The 19,234-nt window shown below is 50.1% G+C and overlaps 1 protein-coding gene across 1 annotated transcript in view; it reads right to left on the reverse strand.

The window, feature by feature from the left end:
- Positions 1–13,232, reverse strand: part of LOC137351780 (fucolectin-1-like) — a 28,504-nt gene extending 15,272 nt beyond the window's left edge. Inside the window, exons 1-2 of the mRNA XM_068016603.1 lie at positions 13,194–13,232; positions 2,837–2,904 (exon numbers count right to left, since the gene is read on the reverse strand). Coding sequence (XP_067872704.1) covers positions 2,837–2,903 — 67 coding nt within the window. The 5' untranslated portion in view covers position 2,904; positions 13,194–13,232. The remainder of the gene's footprint in view (positions 1–2,836; positions 2,905–13,193) is intronic.
- Between the last annotated feature and the right edge of the window lie 6,002 nt (positions 13,233–19,234).

Genomic DNA, 19,234 nt, shown 5'->3' on the forward strand with positions numbered 1-19,234 from the left:
GAACGTGCTGCCTGAAAGGGCAGTGGAAGCAGATTCAATAATAACTTTCAAAAGGGAATTGGATAAATACTGGAAAAGGAAACATTTTGAGATCAATGGGGAAAGAGCGGGGGGGTGGGGGGGGTCATGTGACTAATTGCATAGCTCTTTCAAAGAACCAGCATTGTGATGATGGGCCAAATGGCCTCCTGCTGCACTGTATCATGATTCTATGAACATCAGTGGTGGGTAAGGTTTCGCAAAGAACAATCAGAGAAAAAAATGAACAGACACTTGGAGAGATTTGAGTTAATTAAGGAGAGCCAGCAGGGATTTGTAAAAGGCAGATCATACTTGACTAATTGAATTGAAATCTTTGATGAAGTAACAGAGAAGGTTGATGAAGGGAATGCAGTGGATGTTGTTTATATGGATTTTCAGAAAGCATTTGAAAAGTAACACATAGAAGGCTGATAACAAAATAGAGGTCCATGGAATAGGAGGATCAGTTTCCAAGTGGATAAAATAATTGGCTCAAGGACAGAAAACAGCGAGTCATGATAAATGGTGGTTTTTCAGACTGGAAGATGGTAAACTGTGGTGCTCACCAAGGGTCGGTGCTGGGACCACTGCTTTTTTTGCCATATATATATAAATGACTTGGATCTTGGGATACAGAGTAGAACCTCATAATTTGCTGATGACACCAAACTTGGAGGTGTGGCAAACAGTGAGGATAATATAAACCTCCTGCAACAGGATAGGCTAACAGAATGGGCAGAGAGGTAGCAGATGGAATTTAATACTGACAAGTGTGAGGTGATGCATCTTGGTAGAAGGAATAGGGAGAGGCAATATATAATTAATGGCACAGTTGGAAAGAGTGTGCAGGAACAGAGGGACCTGGGGGGTGCACGTGCATCGATCTTTGAAGGTGGCAGGACAAATTCAGAGAGTGGATAGTAAAGCATATGGGATCTTGGGCTTCATAAATAGAGTCAGAGAGTTATACAACACAGAAACAGGCCCTTCGGCCCATCGTGTCTGTGCCGGCCATCAAGCACCTATCTATTCTAATCCTATTTTCCAGCACTTGGCCCGTAGCCTTGTATACTATGGCATTTCAAGTGCTCATCTAAATACTTCTTAAATGTTGTGAGGGTTCCTGCCTCTACCACCTCTTCAGGCAGTGTGTTCCAGATTCCAACCACCCTCTGGGTGAAAAGTTTTTTCCTCAAATCCCCTCTAAACCTCCTGTCCCTTACCTTAAATCTATGCCCCCTGGTTATTGACCCCTCCGCTAAGGGAATAAGTTTCTTCCTATCTAACCTATCAATGCCCCTCATAATTTTGTATACCTCAATCATGTCCCCCCTCAGCCTTCTCTACTCTAAGAAAAACAGTCTCTCTTCATAGCTGAAATGCTCCAGCCCAGGCAACATCCTGGTGAATCTCCTCTGCACCCTCTCCAGTGCAATCACATCCTTCCTATAGTGTGGTGCCCAGAACTGTACACAGTACTCCCACTGTGGCCTAACTAGTGTTTTATACAGCTCCATCATAACCTCGCTGCTCTTATATTCTATGCCTCGGCTAATAAAGGCATAATACAGGTACTGAAGACAAAAGCAGGGAAGTTATGCTGAACATTTATAAAGCTCTGGTTAGGCCCCAACTGGAGTATTGTGTCCCGTTCTGGTCACCACATTCAGGAAGGATGTGAGGGTGCTTGAGAGAATACAGAGGAGATTTACCAGAATGGTTCAGGGATGAGGGATTTTCGTTCCAAAGTTAGGTTGGAAAAGCTTGGGTTGTTCTGCTCAGAGCAAAAGAGACTGAAGGGAAATTTACTCGAAGTATACAAGATTATGACAGGCTTAGATAAGTTAGAGAAGGAAAAACAGTTCCCATTAACACATGGTACAAGGACTAGGCAGCACAGATAGAAAGTTCTGGGCAAGAGATGCAGAAGGAATATGAGGAAGCACTTTTTACACAGTGGGTGGTAATGATCTGGAACAGACTGCCCACGAGGATGGTGGAAGTGGAGACGATCAATGACTTCAAGAGGATGTTGGATGGTCACCTGAGAGAAATAGACTTACAGAGCAGAGGGGACAGCACAGTGGCGCAGTGGTTAGCACCGCAGCCTCACAGCTCCAGCGACCCTGGTTCAATTCTGGGTAATGCCTGTGTGGAGTTTGCAAGTTCTCCCTGTGTCTGCGTGGGTTTCCTCCGGGTGCTCCGGTTTCCTCCCACATGCCAAAGACTTGCAGGTTGATAGGTAAATTGGCCATTGTAAATTGCCCCTAGTGTAGGTAGGTGGTAGGAGAATGGTGGGGATGTGGTAGGGAATATGGGATTAATGTAGGATTAGTATAAATGGGTTGTTGTTGGTCGGCACAGACTCGGTGGGCCGAAGGGCCTGTTTCAGTGCTGTATCTCTATGACTATGACTAGCTATTGGGATTGAGTAGGGAGTGGGACTGATTGCGTAACTCCGTGGAGAGCCAGCATGGATTCAATGGACTGAATGGCCGCCTTCTGTGTGGTAAATGACTCAGAGACACAGACACACACTACACACCATCCCCCGGCTGTGCCCATGTTCCGCTGACCCCTATCAGAGTTGTGACTGTTTGTGCTCAGGTAGCTGTCAGTCAGGGACAGTACCATCCATCACAGACTGAACCTGGTCTCAGTCACTGAGTACTGACCCAGTCTGACCAGCACCAGTCTGTACTAATAACCAGTGTCAATGGGAATCAAACACTGGCTGAACCGCAGTCAGATCCTTCTTAGTTTTCCTGCCCGTGTTTGTAACTAGTGGTAACTGACACACACATTAATTTCTTACCTATTGCAGGATGAGTATCAGCAATTCCCCAGAGACAGGCAAACACCAGCAGGTACTGAGGTGACATCCTGTACAATAGACACAAAGACAGGGAAATGTTACTCACAATGAAAAAGGAACTTGCTGTTGTTAAGGGGGGAATTTCTGTGTCTCTGTCAGACATTAATCAGACTTTGATTAATATTTATTGTGGGATTTATCTCCTTTGATCATCCAGAAGCTTTGAGAAGACATTTGTCTTTTCTCATATTGACAGCTGACTTTTACTGGGATGGTTCAGTCTTTCTGGGAAATGATTGTATCCATTGACTGTACAGCACAGAAATAGGCCATTCAGCCCAACTGATCAATGCTTGTCTTTAAGTTCCACACAAGCCTCTTCACAGCCTCTTCACCTCACTCACTCCCTGTGGTAGTGAGTTCCACATTCTCACCACTCTCTGGGTAAAGATGTTTCTCCTGAATTCTCTGTTGGATTTATTAATGACTATTTATAATAATGGCCCCGAATTGTGGACTCCCCCACAAGTGGAAACATCTTCTCTATGTCTCCTCCCCTATCGGAAGGAGCTTTTCTTTGCCTGGAAGTTATGTTGTACCGGATTCGGGAATGCTGATAAGATGATGTAGAGGGAAACATGCTCTGCTGACAGAGTTCAGACATTACTGCTAAACTATCCCGGATCATCCTTCTGAATCTGTCTGCATCCTTAGACAATGCGGACCACACCATCCTCCTCCAACACCTTTCCACTGTCGTCCAGCTGGGTGGGACTGCATTCACCTGGTTCCAGACTTATCTATCTAATCATAGTCAGAGAATGAACTGAAATACCTTCTCTTCCTAATCCCACACTATTACCACCGTAAACTCCAGATGGTCGATTCTGGGGCGGGGGATGGTCGACTCTGGGATTGGGATGGTCGACTCTGGGATTGGGATGGTCGACTCTGGGATTGGGATGGTTGACTCTAGGTGAGTTACCTGGATAATCAGGTACAAAATAAAGGCCACTTGCGCTGTCTGAGCTCTAGGTCATCCATATTTTGAAGTATTTGGGATTACATTCCAGTGTCACACTCTCACTAACCACAAGCACAGTGTGCTCAATGCTACTTTTCAATACACATCAATGATCAAAGTCAGAAAGTGACCAGTTCATGTCCTCAATAATCTGGAGAAAGTGCAGAGGAGAGAAATCATGAAAACAGCAAATGTGAGGGCCCATAGTCCAAAGGCTAGTTTCTAAGAGCAGAGATTTGTGCCGTTTACCATGGAGAAATGCAGGTTTAAAGGGATATAATTAAGGTCATTTCAAATGAGGAATGCTTTGGAGCAATTTGATGAGTGATTTGAAAAGAACATCAGAGGTGGAATGAGAGCCAATGATTATAAAACAGGCAGATGTTACTTACCAGAGAGCAGGTACAGCACGGGGTTAGATACAGAGTAAAGCTCCCTCTACACTGTCCCATCAAACACTCACAGGACAGGTACAGCACGGGGTTAGATACAGAGTAAAGTTCCCTCTACACTGTCCCATCAAACACTCCCAGGACAGGTACAGCACGGGGGTTAGATACAGAGTAAAGTTCCCTCTACACTGTCGCATCAAACACTCCCAGGACAGGTACAGCACGGGGGTTAGATACAGAGTAAAGTTCCCTCTACACTGTCCCATCAAACACTCCCAGGACAGGTACAGTACGGGGGTTAGATACAGAGTTAAAAAAAAAGAAAAAAAAAAAAACGGGGTTAGATACAGAGTAAAGTTCCCTCTACACTGTCCCATCAAAAACTCCCAGGCCAGGTACAGTACGGGGGTTAGATACAGAGTAAAAAAAAAGACAAAAAAAAACAAAAAAAAAAAAACGGGGTTAGATACAGAGTAAAGTTCCCTCTACACTGTCCCATCAAACACTCACAGGACAGGTACAGCACGGGGTTAGATACAGAGTAAAGCTCCCTCTACACTGTCCCATCAAACACTCACAGGACAGGTACAGCACGGGGTTAGATACAGAGTAAAGCTCCCTCTACACTGTCCCATCAAACACTCCCCAGGACAGGTACAGTACAGGGTTAGATACAGAGTAAAGCTCCCTCTACACTGTCCCCATCAAACACTCACAGGACAGGTACAGTACGGGGTTAGATACAGAGTAAAGTTCCCTCTACACTGTCCCATCAAACACTCCCAGGACAGGTACAGTGCAGGGTTAGATACAGAGTAAAGCTCCCTCCACACTGTCCCCATCAATCACTCCCAGGACAGGTACAGCACGGGGTTGGCTCCTAAGAAAAAAAAAACGGGGTTGGCTGTTCTCTGATTTGGGAGCCTGAGTGTTGAGTGCCTCAACGAGGTGCAGCTGAGAGTGCTGGTGGCAGTTGGAGGTTGCAGAGGTGGAGAGAGGAGCTACACTGAGCAAGGGAGAACAGCTACAAACAAGTAGAGGAAAACTCCAACAACAATCACCTTTAAAAGAGAAGAAAGAGACATTCATTTTTTGTTGGAAACAAGGCTTTGTCTGGAGGTGGGTGCTGAACACCAGTAATTTACTTTGGACTGTTGGGGGAGGAACAAGTGGCTGGAACAACAAGGGGTGGGGCTGCCAATTCAACAGGAGTCTGTGCTGCTGCAAAAGCACACAGGGAAGCTCCCTCCCCACCCCAATTGCCAAGCCTGGGTCAGCTGAAGCTGCCCAGCTAAACAGACGGAAGGGGATAGATAGTGCCTGGGCAGCTTCAGCTGTCCCAGGTGAAGACGACTCCCCCAACCAGAAGACCGGAAGACCAACTTCAAAGACTGTTTTAAGTGTACTGTGAGCACCACCTCCAGAAAGCAAGTCATCCCTTCCAGCCTGTCTTTACCTCTCCTCTCTTACCTCAGCCTCTCCACTAACCTGTTGTGTGTTTGTTTGTCTTTTCAATTTTTTTCTGTGAATCTCTGATATTTAGTGTGCAAGCCCACAATTTGGGGTGGGTTTAGCTCTTCGACCCATGGCAAGCCCTTCATCACCGGTGGCGGGGCCCTCTACTACCTACGCAGCTGCAGCTTCTGTGGCTGCCCACGTGGCCCCGTCACCCTTTAAATTGTTGACATGTAGCCATGGGGTGAAGAGCTATCCCCACCCCAACATGTCTAGTGAGGCCTGCGTTAAGGCAATGGCCGAGGTTGTCGGCCCCTCGGCCATTGTTGCGGCCTCAAAGATGTATGGGAAGGCTGTGTTCTTTTTGAAGACCGAGCGGGCGGTGTCCCTGGCCCTGAGTAAAGGGCTCACTGTGGGGGGGACCTTCCTGCCAGTGGACCCTCTGGGGGCCACTGCGCATCGGATAATGTTGTCCAACGTCCCACCCTTCATTCCCAGTGAGCTCCTCCTCCCCCACCTGCACCATCTGGGGGAGGTGAGGTCGGGGATCACCCCAGTCCGGCTTGGTCTTCGGGAGCACAGCCTCCAACATGTCTACTCCTTCCGCCGATAGTTATTTATGCAGCTGGCACGGGAGGAGGACACGGAGGGCCAATTTAATGTGGAGTTCCAGGGGACGGCCTACTGCGTCTTTTGGACCTCGGACGGGGCGCGGTGCCACGTCTGCAAGGGGGTGGGGCATGTTCGTAAGAACTGCCCCAACCTCCCGGCCGCCAGCTCCACCTCGGCGGCCCAGAGTGGTTCCACAGCACCTCCTCCCACTCCCCCAACACATCCAAGAGACACCGCTCAGTCGGTTCCGGAGGCTGTGGTTTTCACAGCCTCCGGCGTGGAGGGCAGCGTCCGTCCGAGCGGAAGGAAGACGCGGGGAAAAAAGAAACATCGTGAGGCGCGTCCCCTGGACACTTTGACTCAACCCGAGCCTGAGCTCAGCCCAAAGCCCATTCCCATGGAATCCACCTGTCCCAGGGCTGGGCTCAGGCCCAGGGTGACTAAAAAGGGAAAAAAGGGTGCGGAGGCGGAGGCCTCTGATGACATGGAGGTCTCTGAGTCTCCGCGCCCAAGTGCGAAAAAGAGGAGAAGGCACCCCTCCACAGAAATAACACAGGGCCCTGAGGTGCAGGGCCCATCTGTTGGAGGGGAGCTGCCTCCTGTTTCTGGTCCTCAGGTTCCCCCTACCGCCACCACCAAGGCTGCAAAGTCCGGGCAGGTGCTCCCTATTCCTCAGGATGGAGGGGAGGGGATGGCCCCGGTACGTGAGGCCCCTCCTGAAGGAGTAAGTGGGGCCCTGCTTGTGGTGGGGGAGCCTGGGGAAACCGCCCATTCCGCCACTGCTACTGGGTCGGGTGCCCTGAATGAAGGGGAGGGCGAGGCCCCAGAGAGTCGGGCCTCCCAGCCGGAGTCCACCACCAACCAGGAGACACCCGACCCAGTTATAACTGAGAATGCTGCCCCATCTGCTGGGCCTGTGGGTGCTGGCGGAGCGGGAGATGGCCTCCTCTCGCCGCCTCCAGTCTCGGCTCCGGCTGGTTTCCCGGAGTCCGGAACTTCTGTCTCCCCTGAACCACTCATTGGCCTGGGGACGGAGGTGGAGGGGGGTCCTGAACCGCTGGTGCCTACAGGCTCCAGTTTCACAATAGAACCCAGAGAGGACTCCTCCGCCATCGATCCTGGGGGTGGGATCGCGACGGAGGCGGGACCAGCTGGCGCGGCCGGGACGTCCGCCCCACAGTGTGTGGTAGATGTGTCGGCCGCTGGCGGTGACGACCCGGAGGAGGATGGGGATTCGGTGCGGGGCACGGAGGATGATCTTGATTCCATCGCCAGTGAGGTGGTGGAGTCCCTCGTGCCTCCCACCGAATCTCCTCTCATCCCCACGGCGGAACTCCGGGATTTCCTCGAGGCTTGCAGGGGTTGCCGCAATAAAGTTCAGCTGGCCCTCGACCGTTGGTCGAATCTGGCGCTGATCATCCAGTCCGTCCGTGCCGCCCTTAAGATAGCGGGCAAGCGTGCGGACGTGAAACTGGTTGAGAGGCACCGTTTTAATGTGTTCCTCAATGGGTTGCTGGGGGAGTGGAGGGCCAGGTGCACTTCCACTCCCTCCTCACAGTGAGGTGTTTGTGACGGGTTTTAATTACCTTTGACATGAAGATAACCATAGCCAGCCTCAACATCAACGGCAGCAGAGGGGCTCACCGCAGATTTCACAATCTCTCAGTCCTTAGGGAAGGGAGATACGCGGTGAGCTTTCTGCAGGAAACCCACACCGTTCCAGGAGACGAAGCCACCTGGCTCCTGGAGTGGCAGGGTGGGGTCTACATGAGTCACCTCACCCCTATTTCTAGTGGGGTGGCTATCTTGTTGGCCCCGACTTTTCAGCCGGAGATCTTGGGGGTCAAGGAGCTAGTGCCGGGCCGCTTGCTCCACCTCGCTGTTCGCCTGGGTAGTGTGCCGCTCCACTTTGTGAACGTGTACGCGCCCAGGCCCGGTGCGTTGCAAGCGCGCTTCTTTGAAGAAGTGTCCGCTCTCTTGAGCTCCATCGATAGCGGCGAGTGCATCATCCTCGGGGGGGATTTTAACTGCACCCTCGAGGTGGGGGATCGCTCCGGTCCCCAGCGCGGCCAAGCGTCGGTGGAGAAGTTGAGGGGACTGATCAGCTCCCTTAACTTGGCGGACGTCTGGCGGAATCTCCATCCCGACTCCAGCGCCTTCACGTGGAGGTCTGGAGGAGGGGGGTCGCGAATCGACCGCCTCTGCATTTCGCAGGCGTACGTCTCCCGCGTTTCGGCGGCCTCCATGCGGCTGGTGCCGTGCTCGGACCACCACCTGGTGTGGGCGGAGTTTACTCCGCTCCGCACGCGGGCGGGGTCCGCGTACTGGCACTTTAACAACCGGCTGCTGGAGGACGTGCGATTTCGGGACTCGTTCTGTCGATTCTGGGCCGACTGGAGAAGGAAGCAGGGGGGCTTCCCCTCCTTGAGGCTATGGTGGGATGTGGGCAAGACTCACATCTGCGTCTTCTGTCAGGAGTACGCGAAGGGGTCGACCAAGAGGCGGGAAGCCGAGATCGGGCACCTTGAGAGGGAGGTGCTCGACTGGGAGTCCCGCCTCGGTCATGCCGTCACGGACCCGGCCCTGTGGCAGGCATACAAAGAACAAAGAACAAAGAAAAATTACAGCACAGGAACAGGCCCTTCGGCCCTCCAAGCCTGCGCCGATCCAGATCCTCTATCTAAACATGTCGCCTATTTTCTAAGGGTCTGTATCTCTTTTCTTACTGCCCATTCATGTATCTGTCTAGATACATCTTAAAAGACGCCATCGTGCCCGCATCTACCACCTCCGCTGGCAACGCGTTCCAGGCACCCACCACCCTCTGCGTAAAGAACTTTCCACGCATATCCCCCCTAAACTTTTCCCCTTTCACTTTGAACTCGTGACCCCTAGTAATTGAATCCCCCACTCTGGGAAAAAGCTTCTTGCTATCCAACCTGTCTATACCTCTCATGATTTTGTACACCTCAATCAGGTCCCCCCTCAACCTCCGTCTTTCCAAAGAAAATAATCCTAATCTACTCAACCTCTCTTCATAGCTAGCGCCCTCCATACCAGGCAACATCCTGGTGAACCTCCTCTGCACCCTCTCCAAAGCATCCACATCCTTTTGGTAATGTGGCGACCAGAACTGCACGCAGTATTCCAAATGTGGCCGAACCAAAGTCCTATACAACTGTAACATGACCTGCCAACTCTTGTAGTCAATACCCCGTCCGATGAAGGAAAGCATGCCGTATGCCTTCTTGACCACTCTATTGACCTGCGTTGCCACCTTCAGGGAACAATGGACCTGAACACCCAAATCTCTCTGTACATCAATTTTCCCCAGGACTTTTCCATTTACTGTATAGTTCACTCTTGAATTGGATCTTCCAAAATGCATCACCTCGCATTTTCCCTGATTGAACTCCATCTGCCATTTCTCTGCCCAACTCTCCAATCTATCTATATTCTGCTGTATTCTCTGACTGTCCCCTTCACTATCTGCTACTCCACCAATCTTAGTGTCGTCTGCAAACTTGCCAATCAGTCCACCTATGCTTTCCTCCAAATCATTAATGTATATCACAAACAACAGTGGTCCCAGCACGGATCCCTGTACAAAGAGAAGAAGGGCGCGCTGAGGGACCTGCAGCTCATAGGGTCCCGAGCGCGTACGTGAGGTCGCGGATCCAGATCCTGGAAGATTTGGACCGCGCCTCACCCTTCTTCTACTCGCTGGAAAAATGGCGGGGGGTCCGTAAGCAGCTCATCGAGCTGCTGGCCGACGACGGATCCTCCATCACGGATCCGGAGGGAATGGGCCTCCTGGTCCGGACGTATTACAGTGCGTTGTTCTCTCCGGATCCGTCCAGCGAGGATGCGCGCAGAGTTTTGTGGGAGGACCTGCCGCAGGTCAGCCCGGAGGGCGCCGAAGGATTGGAGGCTCCGCTCACGTTGGCGGAGCTGACTGGCGCCCTCCACCAGCTCTCGAGGGGCAAATCCCCAGGGCTGGATGGGTTGACCGTGGAGTTCCTCAGGGCGTTCTGGGACGTCCTGGGGGACGATTACGCGCGGGTCCTGGGGGAAAGCCTGGCGACCGGGGAGATGCCCCTCTCGTGGCGCAGGGCGGTCATCGTCCTGCTGCCGAAGAGGGGCGATCTCCGCCTGCTTAAAAACTGGCGTCCGGTCTCCCTCCTCAGCACGGATTATAAGATCTTTGCCCGGGCTATGTCTACCCGCCTGGGCTCCGTGCTGGCCCACATGATCCACCCCGACCAGTCCTACACGGTCCCGGGCCGGTCCATCCAGGACAACATCCACCTGGTCCGGGACCTGATCCATCTTTCCCAGAGGACTGGTCAGTCGGTCGCCTTTCTCTCCCTCGATCAGGAGAAGGCGTTCGACAGGGTGGATCACCATTATCTTTTCGGGACTCTGCGCGCTTTCGGACTCGGGCCGCATTTCGTGGCCCGGGTCCGACTTTTATACGCCGCCGCAGAGTGTCTAGTCAAAGTTAATGGGTCCTTGACGGCGCCCCTTCGATTTGGGAGAGGAGTGCGTCAGGGGTGCCCCATGTCCGGCCAATTGTATACCATCTGCGTGGAGCCCTTCCTGTGCCTGCTTCGCAGGAGGTTGACGGGATTGGCTCTGCGCGAGCCGGCCATGCGGGTCGTCCTCTCGGCTTACGCCGACGACGTGCTCCTCGCAATCACAGATCCCGTTGACTTGCGGAGGATGCGCGACTGCCAGCAGACCTTTTCTGCCGCGTCCTCCGCGAGGATCAATTGGGAGAAATGTTCCGGACTCCTGGTTGGTCAGTGGCGGGTGGACTCCCTGCCGGAGGAGATGACACCTTTTGCGTGGAGCACCACGCACCTCCTCTATCTGGGAGTCCACCTTAGCCCCGCTGAGGAAGCCTGGCCGGCAAACTGGCAGGAGTTGGAGGCGAAAGTCACCGCTCGGCTGGGGCGCTGGACAGGACTGCTCCGAGTGCTTTCCTACAGGGGCCGAGCGTTGGTCATAAACCAACTGGTGGCCTCCATGCTGTGGTACTGGTTGGTTACTTTGGCCCCGCCCCCTGTATTTGCCACCAAGATCCAGAAGAAACTCGTCGATTTCTTCTGGGGCAAGAGGAAACACTGGGTCTCTGCCGCGGTCCTGAGTCTCCCGATCGAGGAGGGCGGTCAGTCGCTGGTGTGCGTCCGCACCCAGGCTGCGACTCTCCGCCTTCGGACCCTGCAGAGATACCTGTACGTCGAGCGTCCTCCCAGATGGTGTGCGCTGGCGACGTATTTTTTCCGCCAGTGTCACTGCCTTCAAGACGACACGCAGCTCCCGGTGGAGTCCGTTAGCCGCGCCTCTCTGAGGGAGTTGCCTGTCTTTTACCGGGATCTTTTCCGAGTCTGGAACATGGTCGCCTCCAGTCAGGGCGCTCCCCCGCCGGCGGAGGAGAGCGCCTCGGCTGTCCGGCTGGCCGACTCCGGGGACGGTCCGGCGGGCGGAGGAGTAGCCGAAACCCCCGGGACGTCCCTCACTGCGGGTGGCGAGGGGGCTCGGGAGTGCGGAGCGATCCCGGCCGAGCGGGCGTCAGCTCGGCCGGAACTGCTCATCGGACCCAGGCCCCGAAACCCTCCTCGGGAGCCGGTCCCGCACAACCCGAGCCGCCTCTCGGAAATGCCCTCCGTGCCATTCCAATCGGCGCGGAGGGGTTTCCTGTACGGGCTGCTCCTGCACACTCTCCACCTCCTCGCCCTCGTCAGCCGGCCGGACACGCCCTGGCGGTCCGCGTTGCCATCTGGTGGCGAGGGGAAACCCCGATGGAGGTCTCTCTACGCGGAGTCTTCCCCCTTTACATCGGGGACCTGGGGTGGAGGGTGCTGCACAGAGCAGTCCCGTGCAATAGGCTTTTAAGTAGGTTCACGGACTCCGAGGCCACCTGTACTTTCTGCGGCCTGGACGAGTCCGTGTTCCATGTCTATATGGAGTGTGCGAGGTTGCAGCCCCTATTTGAGTATCTGAAGGGGCTGCTCCTCAAATTCTGGCTGCACTTCAGTCCCACGCTTCTGATCTTTGGGCACCCGGTGCGGAGGGGCTCGGGCCGGGAGGAGGATCTCCTCGTCGGTCTGCTCCTGGGCCTGGCCAAGGTGGCAATTCACAGGTCCAGGTTGCGGGCCGTCGGGGGGTCCGTCCTCCCCGATTGCCTGCCCCTCTTCCGCGGTTACATTCGTGCCCGGGTGTCCCTGGAGAAGGAGCATGCGGTGTCCGCCGGTACGCTTGAGGCCTTCCGCGACCGGTGGGCACCGCAGGGACTGGAGTGCATCGTCGACGCCGAGAATGGCATTTTAATTTGAGTTTTTGTTTATTTATCTGGTTTTAATAAAGTTATTTTAAAAATATAAGTGTGTATATAAAGGGGGCCTGAGGAATAAAGGCCCCCTCGACAACAAAAAAAAAAACGGGGTTAGATACAGAGTAAAGCTCCCTCTACACTGTCCCCATCAAACACTCCCAGGACAGGTACAGCACGGAGGTTAGATACAGAGTAAAGCTCCCTCTACACTGTCCCCATCAAACACTCCCAGGACAGGTACAGCACGGAGGTTAGATACAGAGTAAAGCTCCCTCTACACTGTCCCCATCAAACACTCCCAGGACAGGTACAGATTAGATACATTACAGCTTAGATCTCCATTACACATCGCACATATTTCACAGGAACTCAAAGGAAATAGGTCCTTATACTGTTCCCCTTCCACTGACTGTAAAGCCTAACACTGAATTAAGATTGAGGAACCGGAGGGTTTGGGATTGTCCCAACATGGATCCACTTCCCAATCTCCAGACTACACACAGACTTCAGGAAAAGAGATCAGGAAATGTTCCTCACCTTGCGTAGGATCTTCACAGTTGCTGAGAGTCTGGGTTTGATCAGAGTTTATATCACAGCAATTGAGAGATAGGTCAGGGTGCAAATGATCACATGTTGCTGATGCTGTGTTGCTATTGGCTAAATATTTGATGCAATTTGTTAATCTCAGGTAATATCAATTTGAGCAACGCCCTCAGAAATAGAAGAACATGAATATGCAACATGTGTAGGACCGTTAAACAGGATGGGGAAAGAGGGAATATTCTGTTTGAAAGGAGAAGTGTAGCAAGAGCAAGAACTCAGGGGGTGAGTGATGAGGTCAGAGGAGCAGAGAAATCAAACAGAGATACTTCCAAATGTACAAGAAACTGAAATAAGCAGATTTAGGAATCACTAAGAAAGCAACTGTAGATTCAGCAGGGATTAGAAAAGGTGCAAGAATTGAACACAAGAAGACAGGAGCATGTCTCTCCACACATACTACCTGAGCTGCTGAGTATTTACAACATTTTCTAATTTTATCATGATGGCCACAATGTGCGATGTGGGTGTTCAACTCTCACCTGAGCACAGCAAGTGTGTTTTATCATTAGGGTTTCATCCCTTTTTGTTTTATTTGTCAAATAAACAGACAACAACAGGTTTTCTTGTAGATTTAAAACAGAAGATTAATTATTTATTGAGCCAAATGCCTTATCCCAAAATTGTCACAACCACATCCACTCACACATTCACTCACACAAATACAGGTAAAGGCAGATAGACAGGATAAGGGGTAAGAGGTTTTTAAGTGAGGTAGGGTTTTGGGGTGACAGTAAACCTGTTGAATTCTCTCGGAGGTCAATTTCTCTTTGGTTGCAGGCCCGAGGTGTTTGTAGATTTCTCTCTTGGTTGAAAGTTCAGTTTGAAGATGGAGAATTACTTCCAATTCACTGCAATATAAGTTGAAAATGTAGAATTTTACAGCAGGGACCCTCCCTTATGGCTTGTTGGATTTTTTTCCCAGCTCTTAACTGAACAAGCTTTTAGCAATGCTTCTTTCTGGGGTCCCTCGCTCTCTGCCTTGAAGGCTGCCTTTTTGAGGTAAAAAGTTTGCCACATCAGATTCTGGTAGGAGACACTTTAGTCTCATCCCCCATGGTGAACATGCAATGGTCCAGGATGAGAATAATCCAGTTATGATGTTTTCACTTCATACCTTCTTTGTTTCAATAGAACCCATTCTATTCAGGAATGTTTCAGGATGGGTGTAATTGACACCTCTCAACCTGGTTAGGCATCCTTTGATCTAAGCAGACATGTGGCAACATTTGAATTCACATGTGGCCATCTTTTGCTGCATTACCCAATTTTAAAAAGGTAAAGTCAATTTTTATAACTCTTCAATTTGAGTCTTTATTTTTTCATTGCCATACTTCTCATAAGCATGATCCTCACCCAAAAGGGAGAAAGAATTAAATTCCTCGGAGTTCATTTTTTTTAAAAGAAAGACAATATAGGGTCACACCACTGTTCACATTCATTCACATTTTGACCTTACAACTTCTACAGCTGGCATTGCCTGTAACAGCCATTTCTTGTTCAAGTTTGAAGTTTTTTCATTGTCCTTCCTCTGGGTGAGGTACCATTAAAAATTGCATTCCTTTTGGGTTATGTGTTGTCAGATGGTGTTAGAGTTTCTCTAGCATCAGTTTGTCGCATTTTGGTGAAGTTTGTAATATGCAAATTTCCATTACTGCATTGTTCTTGGCTGGTGTCAAGTTTTCCTTTCTGTATAAGCTTTAACTCCTTAACTGCTGCTTCCACAACACATGGCTTTAACAATTCAGATTCTCTCACATCTCTCGGGTGATAGTGGGTGATGAATTGTTTTCAGCCCCTGTGAGGCATCTGGCATTTCCTCCTGCACTTTGTCCTGTCATGAAGACACAACCTGCCACAAATGAGGCATATTAATTTTGTCATATGAACATTAATTTTAAACTGTTGTTGGACTGAAAAGATGTCATATTTAAAGAGATGACAGCAGTGCCTGGGAACATTTGCATGCCAAGAGACAGTTGCCTGGAGAGACAATGGAACTGCTCCCTGATCCAATTAATCCAAATGGATTTTGATCACCAAACATTGAATGGGTAACAAGCCAGCATTCCATTTCCCATTTCTCCCACACCTCCCACCCCCACACTGCGAGTGTCTGCTAAGATGACGGGAATCCACAAAAATGCAAGAGAGTTTGTTAAAAAAAAAATTAGTCACATGACTAAGTAACATTCGCGCCACACAAATGTCAGGCAATGACCATCTCCAACAAGAGAGAATCTAACCATCTCCCCTTGACATTCAACGGCATTACCATCGCTGAATCCCCCACTTTCAACATCCTAGGGGTTACCATTGACCAGAAACTGAACTGGATTAGCCATATAAATACCGTGGCTACAAGAGCAGGTCAGAGGCTAGGAATCCTGAGGCGAGTAACTCACCTCCTAACTCCCCAAAGCCTGTCCACCATCTACAGGCAGCTCACCACCACCTTCTCAAGGTCAATTAGGGATGGGCAATAAATGCTGGCCTGGCCTGCTACACCCACATCCCATGAATGAATTAAACAAATGACTAACCTACTGGCCCAGGGATTTTTAATTGTGTTCACAGAACAGTTTGAAGACAGAGACTGCAATTTGAAGACAAAGGAGAAGGAAGGTCTCTCTCCCTGGCTCTCTCTCTCTCTCATGAATTTCCAGATCCACTGAAGCCACTTAAACCTCAAGAGAGAAGACTCCTACATCGAAACAAGTTTGAAAGCGTGCACCGGGCCCCAATGAAATGGCAAGATTTAACTGCAATCAAAGACACTACATCAAACTCAAAAGACAGTAAATGAACTCCAGCTATTGCTTCAAACTTTTCCCCTTTATTCTTTCTCCCCTTCCATCTCTATCTGTGTGTGTGTTTATAGCGTATTCATGCTAGTGTGGTCGTGTTGTAGTAGTTTTAACCGAATTAGGGTTTGAAGGTTAATAAACTTACACCTTCCTTGTTTAAATCTAAGAAAATCTCTCTGATTGATTTATTTGCCATTACAATTGGAGAGCAGTGAACAAGGATTCACTGAGGGGAAGATAAAAAGCAGTGTTTAAAAAATTAAACCCTGTTACAGTCAAACCAGCAAAAGGCTGAGAGGGGAGCCCTAGACCTGGTCATTGCAGTCCTTAGTGAGTTCTCAATCTGTTTTGCTGGGTTTGGTTAGCTCTGGATTTAGAATCTGACCCTTGATTTTTCAGTGGGCATATCCACACTGACCTCACTTTTAGTTTACTGGTGGCTTCCACAAGTGTTGTTTGCTTTTGGGTATTTCACCTTCCCTTTTCCTTTTATTTCAAGAATGGGTTTTTCCCAAATCTGCCCCATGTCCTCTGGGACACCACTGCTCGCAGGCGGTTGTCCAGTTTCTGCTGCACTCCGCTGTGGAACTTCAATAAGTGAGACAGCTCCTTCAACTTTGGCTTGCCTGTTTGGGAACTTTCCTTGTCCCTGTTTAAATCTTTAAAGAAGGTTTTGGCTAACTACATCTGTGGTGCTTTCCCTTCAATCTTTGCTGCTTTTATCTCAGTTCCTTTAAATTCCATTGGCTCTATCTTGGCCTTTTTAAAATCTACTGCCTTTTGTTTAGTCTCTTTAATCTTTACTGGCCCTATCACCCCCTCTGGGGTTTTTGGGGCTTCCTCAGTCCTCTGCAGTTGTACAGAGTTTTGTTTATTCCTCTCAGTTTCTCCAGTCTCCGTGGACTGCCCTGGACCCTCTGGGTACAATATTGTGTTTCCTGCCAAGTCATTGCCTAGCAATAGGGCGACCCACTGCATTGGTAAGCTCAGAATGATCCCGACCATTACTAGTCTGGTGACCAAATTACTCTGTAGGAAAACGTTAACTAAGGGGACCTTCAAGCATTTGCCAGTGAGCCCATTTTACCAATACCATTGTATCTATTCAGCTTTCGGTAACTTTGGCTGCCAGTAGGGTTTGAAAATAACTGGTATCGCTGAGGATAGTTATCTCTTTACCTCATGCCTGGGATGCAAAAGGAGTCATTTTTCCTTTTTGCAAAAAGTTCTGACATGTGTTCTGCTCTTGATTTATAATGGAACAGAGGCTTACCACTTTCATAGCCACAGACACTGGCTTTACTGTAGAACCCCTGTTGGTTTTTTGGAATACTAATGATTTGCCTGGTCATGCCAAGTTTTGCCACACTGGGAACACGTTAGGCACTCCCCGACTGGTTTATCACCTGGATTCCCTCTTTTAAACGTTGGAGATTTGTTGGGTTTTCCTTCCCTGCTCTCCTTTTCTCTCGAGTCCATTTCCATTTCCTCTGCATCCCTGCTATTGCTCCCTAGCCTATATGAGTTACTAGACCCAAATTAATTCCGAGTTAGGGATTCATGTATTAACTCATTTTTGCTGCTTTTCTTACCTTTGTAACTCTTTGTTCTTCAATGTGGGTCCTTATACTAACTGGGGTGCTATTTTTAAATTCTTCCAGCAACAGAGGGTGCAGAAAAGATTCACAAGGATGTTGCCTGGTTTGGAGGGCTTGAGTTATAAAGAGAGATTGGATAGGCTGGGTCTGTTTTCCCTGGAGCGAAGGAGGCTGAGAGGGGACATGATAGAGGTATATAAAATTAGGAGAGGCATAGATAGGGTAGATAGCCAGAGTCTGTTTCCCATGGTAGGGGTGACTAAAACTAGAGGGCATAGATTTAAGGTGAGAGGGAGGAGGTTTAAAGGGGATCAAAGGGGTAAATTTTTCACACAAAGAATAGTGGGTATCTGGAATGAGCTGCCTGAGGTGGTGGTGGAGGCAGGAACAGTAGCGACATTTAAGAGGCATCTGGACAGGTACTTGAATGAGCAAGGCATAGAGGGATATGGAATTAATGCAGGCAGGTGGGATTAGTATAGATAGGCATTATGGTCGGCATGGACGCGGTGGGCCGAAGGGCCTGTTTCTATGCTGTACTACTCTATGACATCACTTCTCTCATTTTCATATGAGGGTTTGAGTTTGAGAGATTGTATCCAGCATTCGAAAGCCATATGTTTAATTCTTTCGAATTCAATCTAAGTCTTTGTGGGTCTTTTCCCGGTGTGTCTGAATTTCAGTCTATAAGTTTCAGGTACAATTAGAATTGCAGTTTTAGTTTGTTCATAATCAGAGGAACTCTCTTCTGATGACAGAGAGAAAGCTTCATGAGCCCTACCCACAAAGTTACCTTGTAAGAAGAGAGTCCAAAATTGTTTACTTTTCCACAATTTTAGAGGTCAATTTTCCTCCCATTGAGCCAATATGTTACAGCCACATGGTGAGGGGTGTGTGTGGTAACGTTCAAATTCACATCCGGCCCATCTTTTGCAGCATTGTCCATTTTTTAAAAAGCTAAAGTCAATTTTTATAGCTCTTCAGTTTGAGTCTGTGAGCTGTATTTTGCGGTGAGCTACATAAATACAGACTGCTTGTCGTGGAGCCACTATGATATTATACACGGCGGCTCATTTAAATTGTCAGGGTGGACCACCCGATGACATGGAGGGGGCGGGCAATCCATACCCAGCAACAGCATCCAGTTTACCTGGGAGCGGAGCGGCAACTGGCGGACCTGCGAGGAAGCTGATCTGGAGCAGCAGTTGGCGGACCTGCGAGGAAGCTGATCTGGAGCAGCGGTTGGCGGACCTGCGAGGAAGCTGATCTGGAGCAGCGGCTGGCGGACCTGTGAGGAAGCTGATCTGGAGCAGCGGCAACTGGCGGACCTGCGAGGAAGCTGATCTGGAGCAGCGGTTGGCGGACCTGCGAGGAAGCTGATCTGGAGCAGCGGCTGGCGGACCTGTGAGGAAGCTGATCTGGAGCAGCGGCAACTGGCGGACCTGCGAGGAAGCTGATCTGGAGCAGCAGTTGGTGGACCTGCGAGGAAGCTGATCTGGAGCAGCGGCTGGCAGACCTGTGAGGAAGCTGATCTGGAGCAGCGGCTGGCAGACCTGCGAGGAAGCTGATCTGG

This window comes from Heterodontus francisci, chromosome 2 (genome assembly GCF_036365525.1).
Source record: "Heterodontus francisci isolate sHetFra1 chromosome 2, sHetFra1.hap1, whole genome shotgun sequence".
NCBI classification, from domain to species: Eukaryota; Metazoa; Chordata; class Chondrichthyes; order Heterodontiformes; family Heterodontidae; genus Heterodontus; species Heterodontus francisci.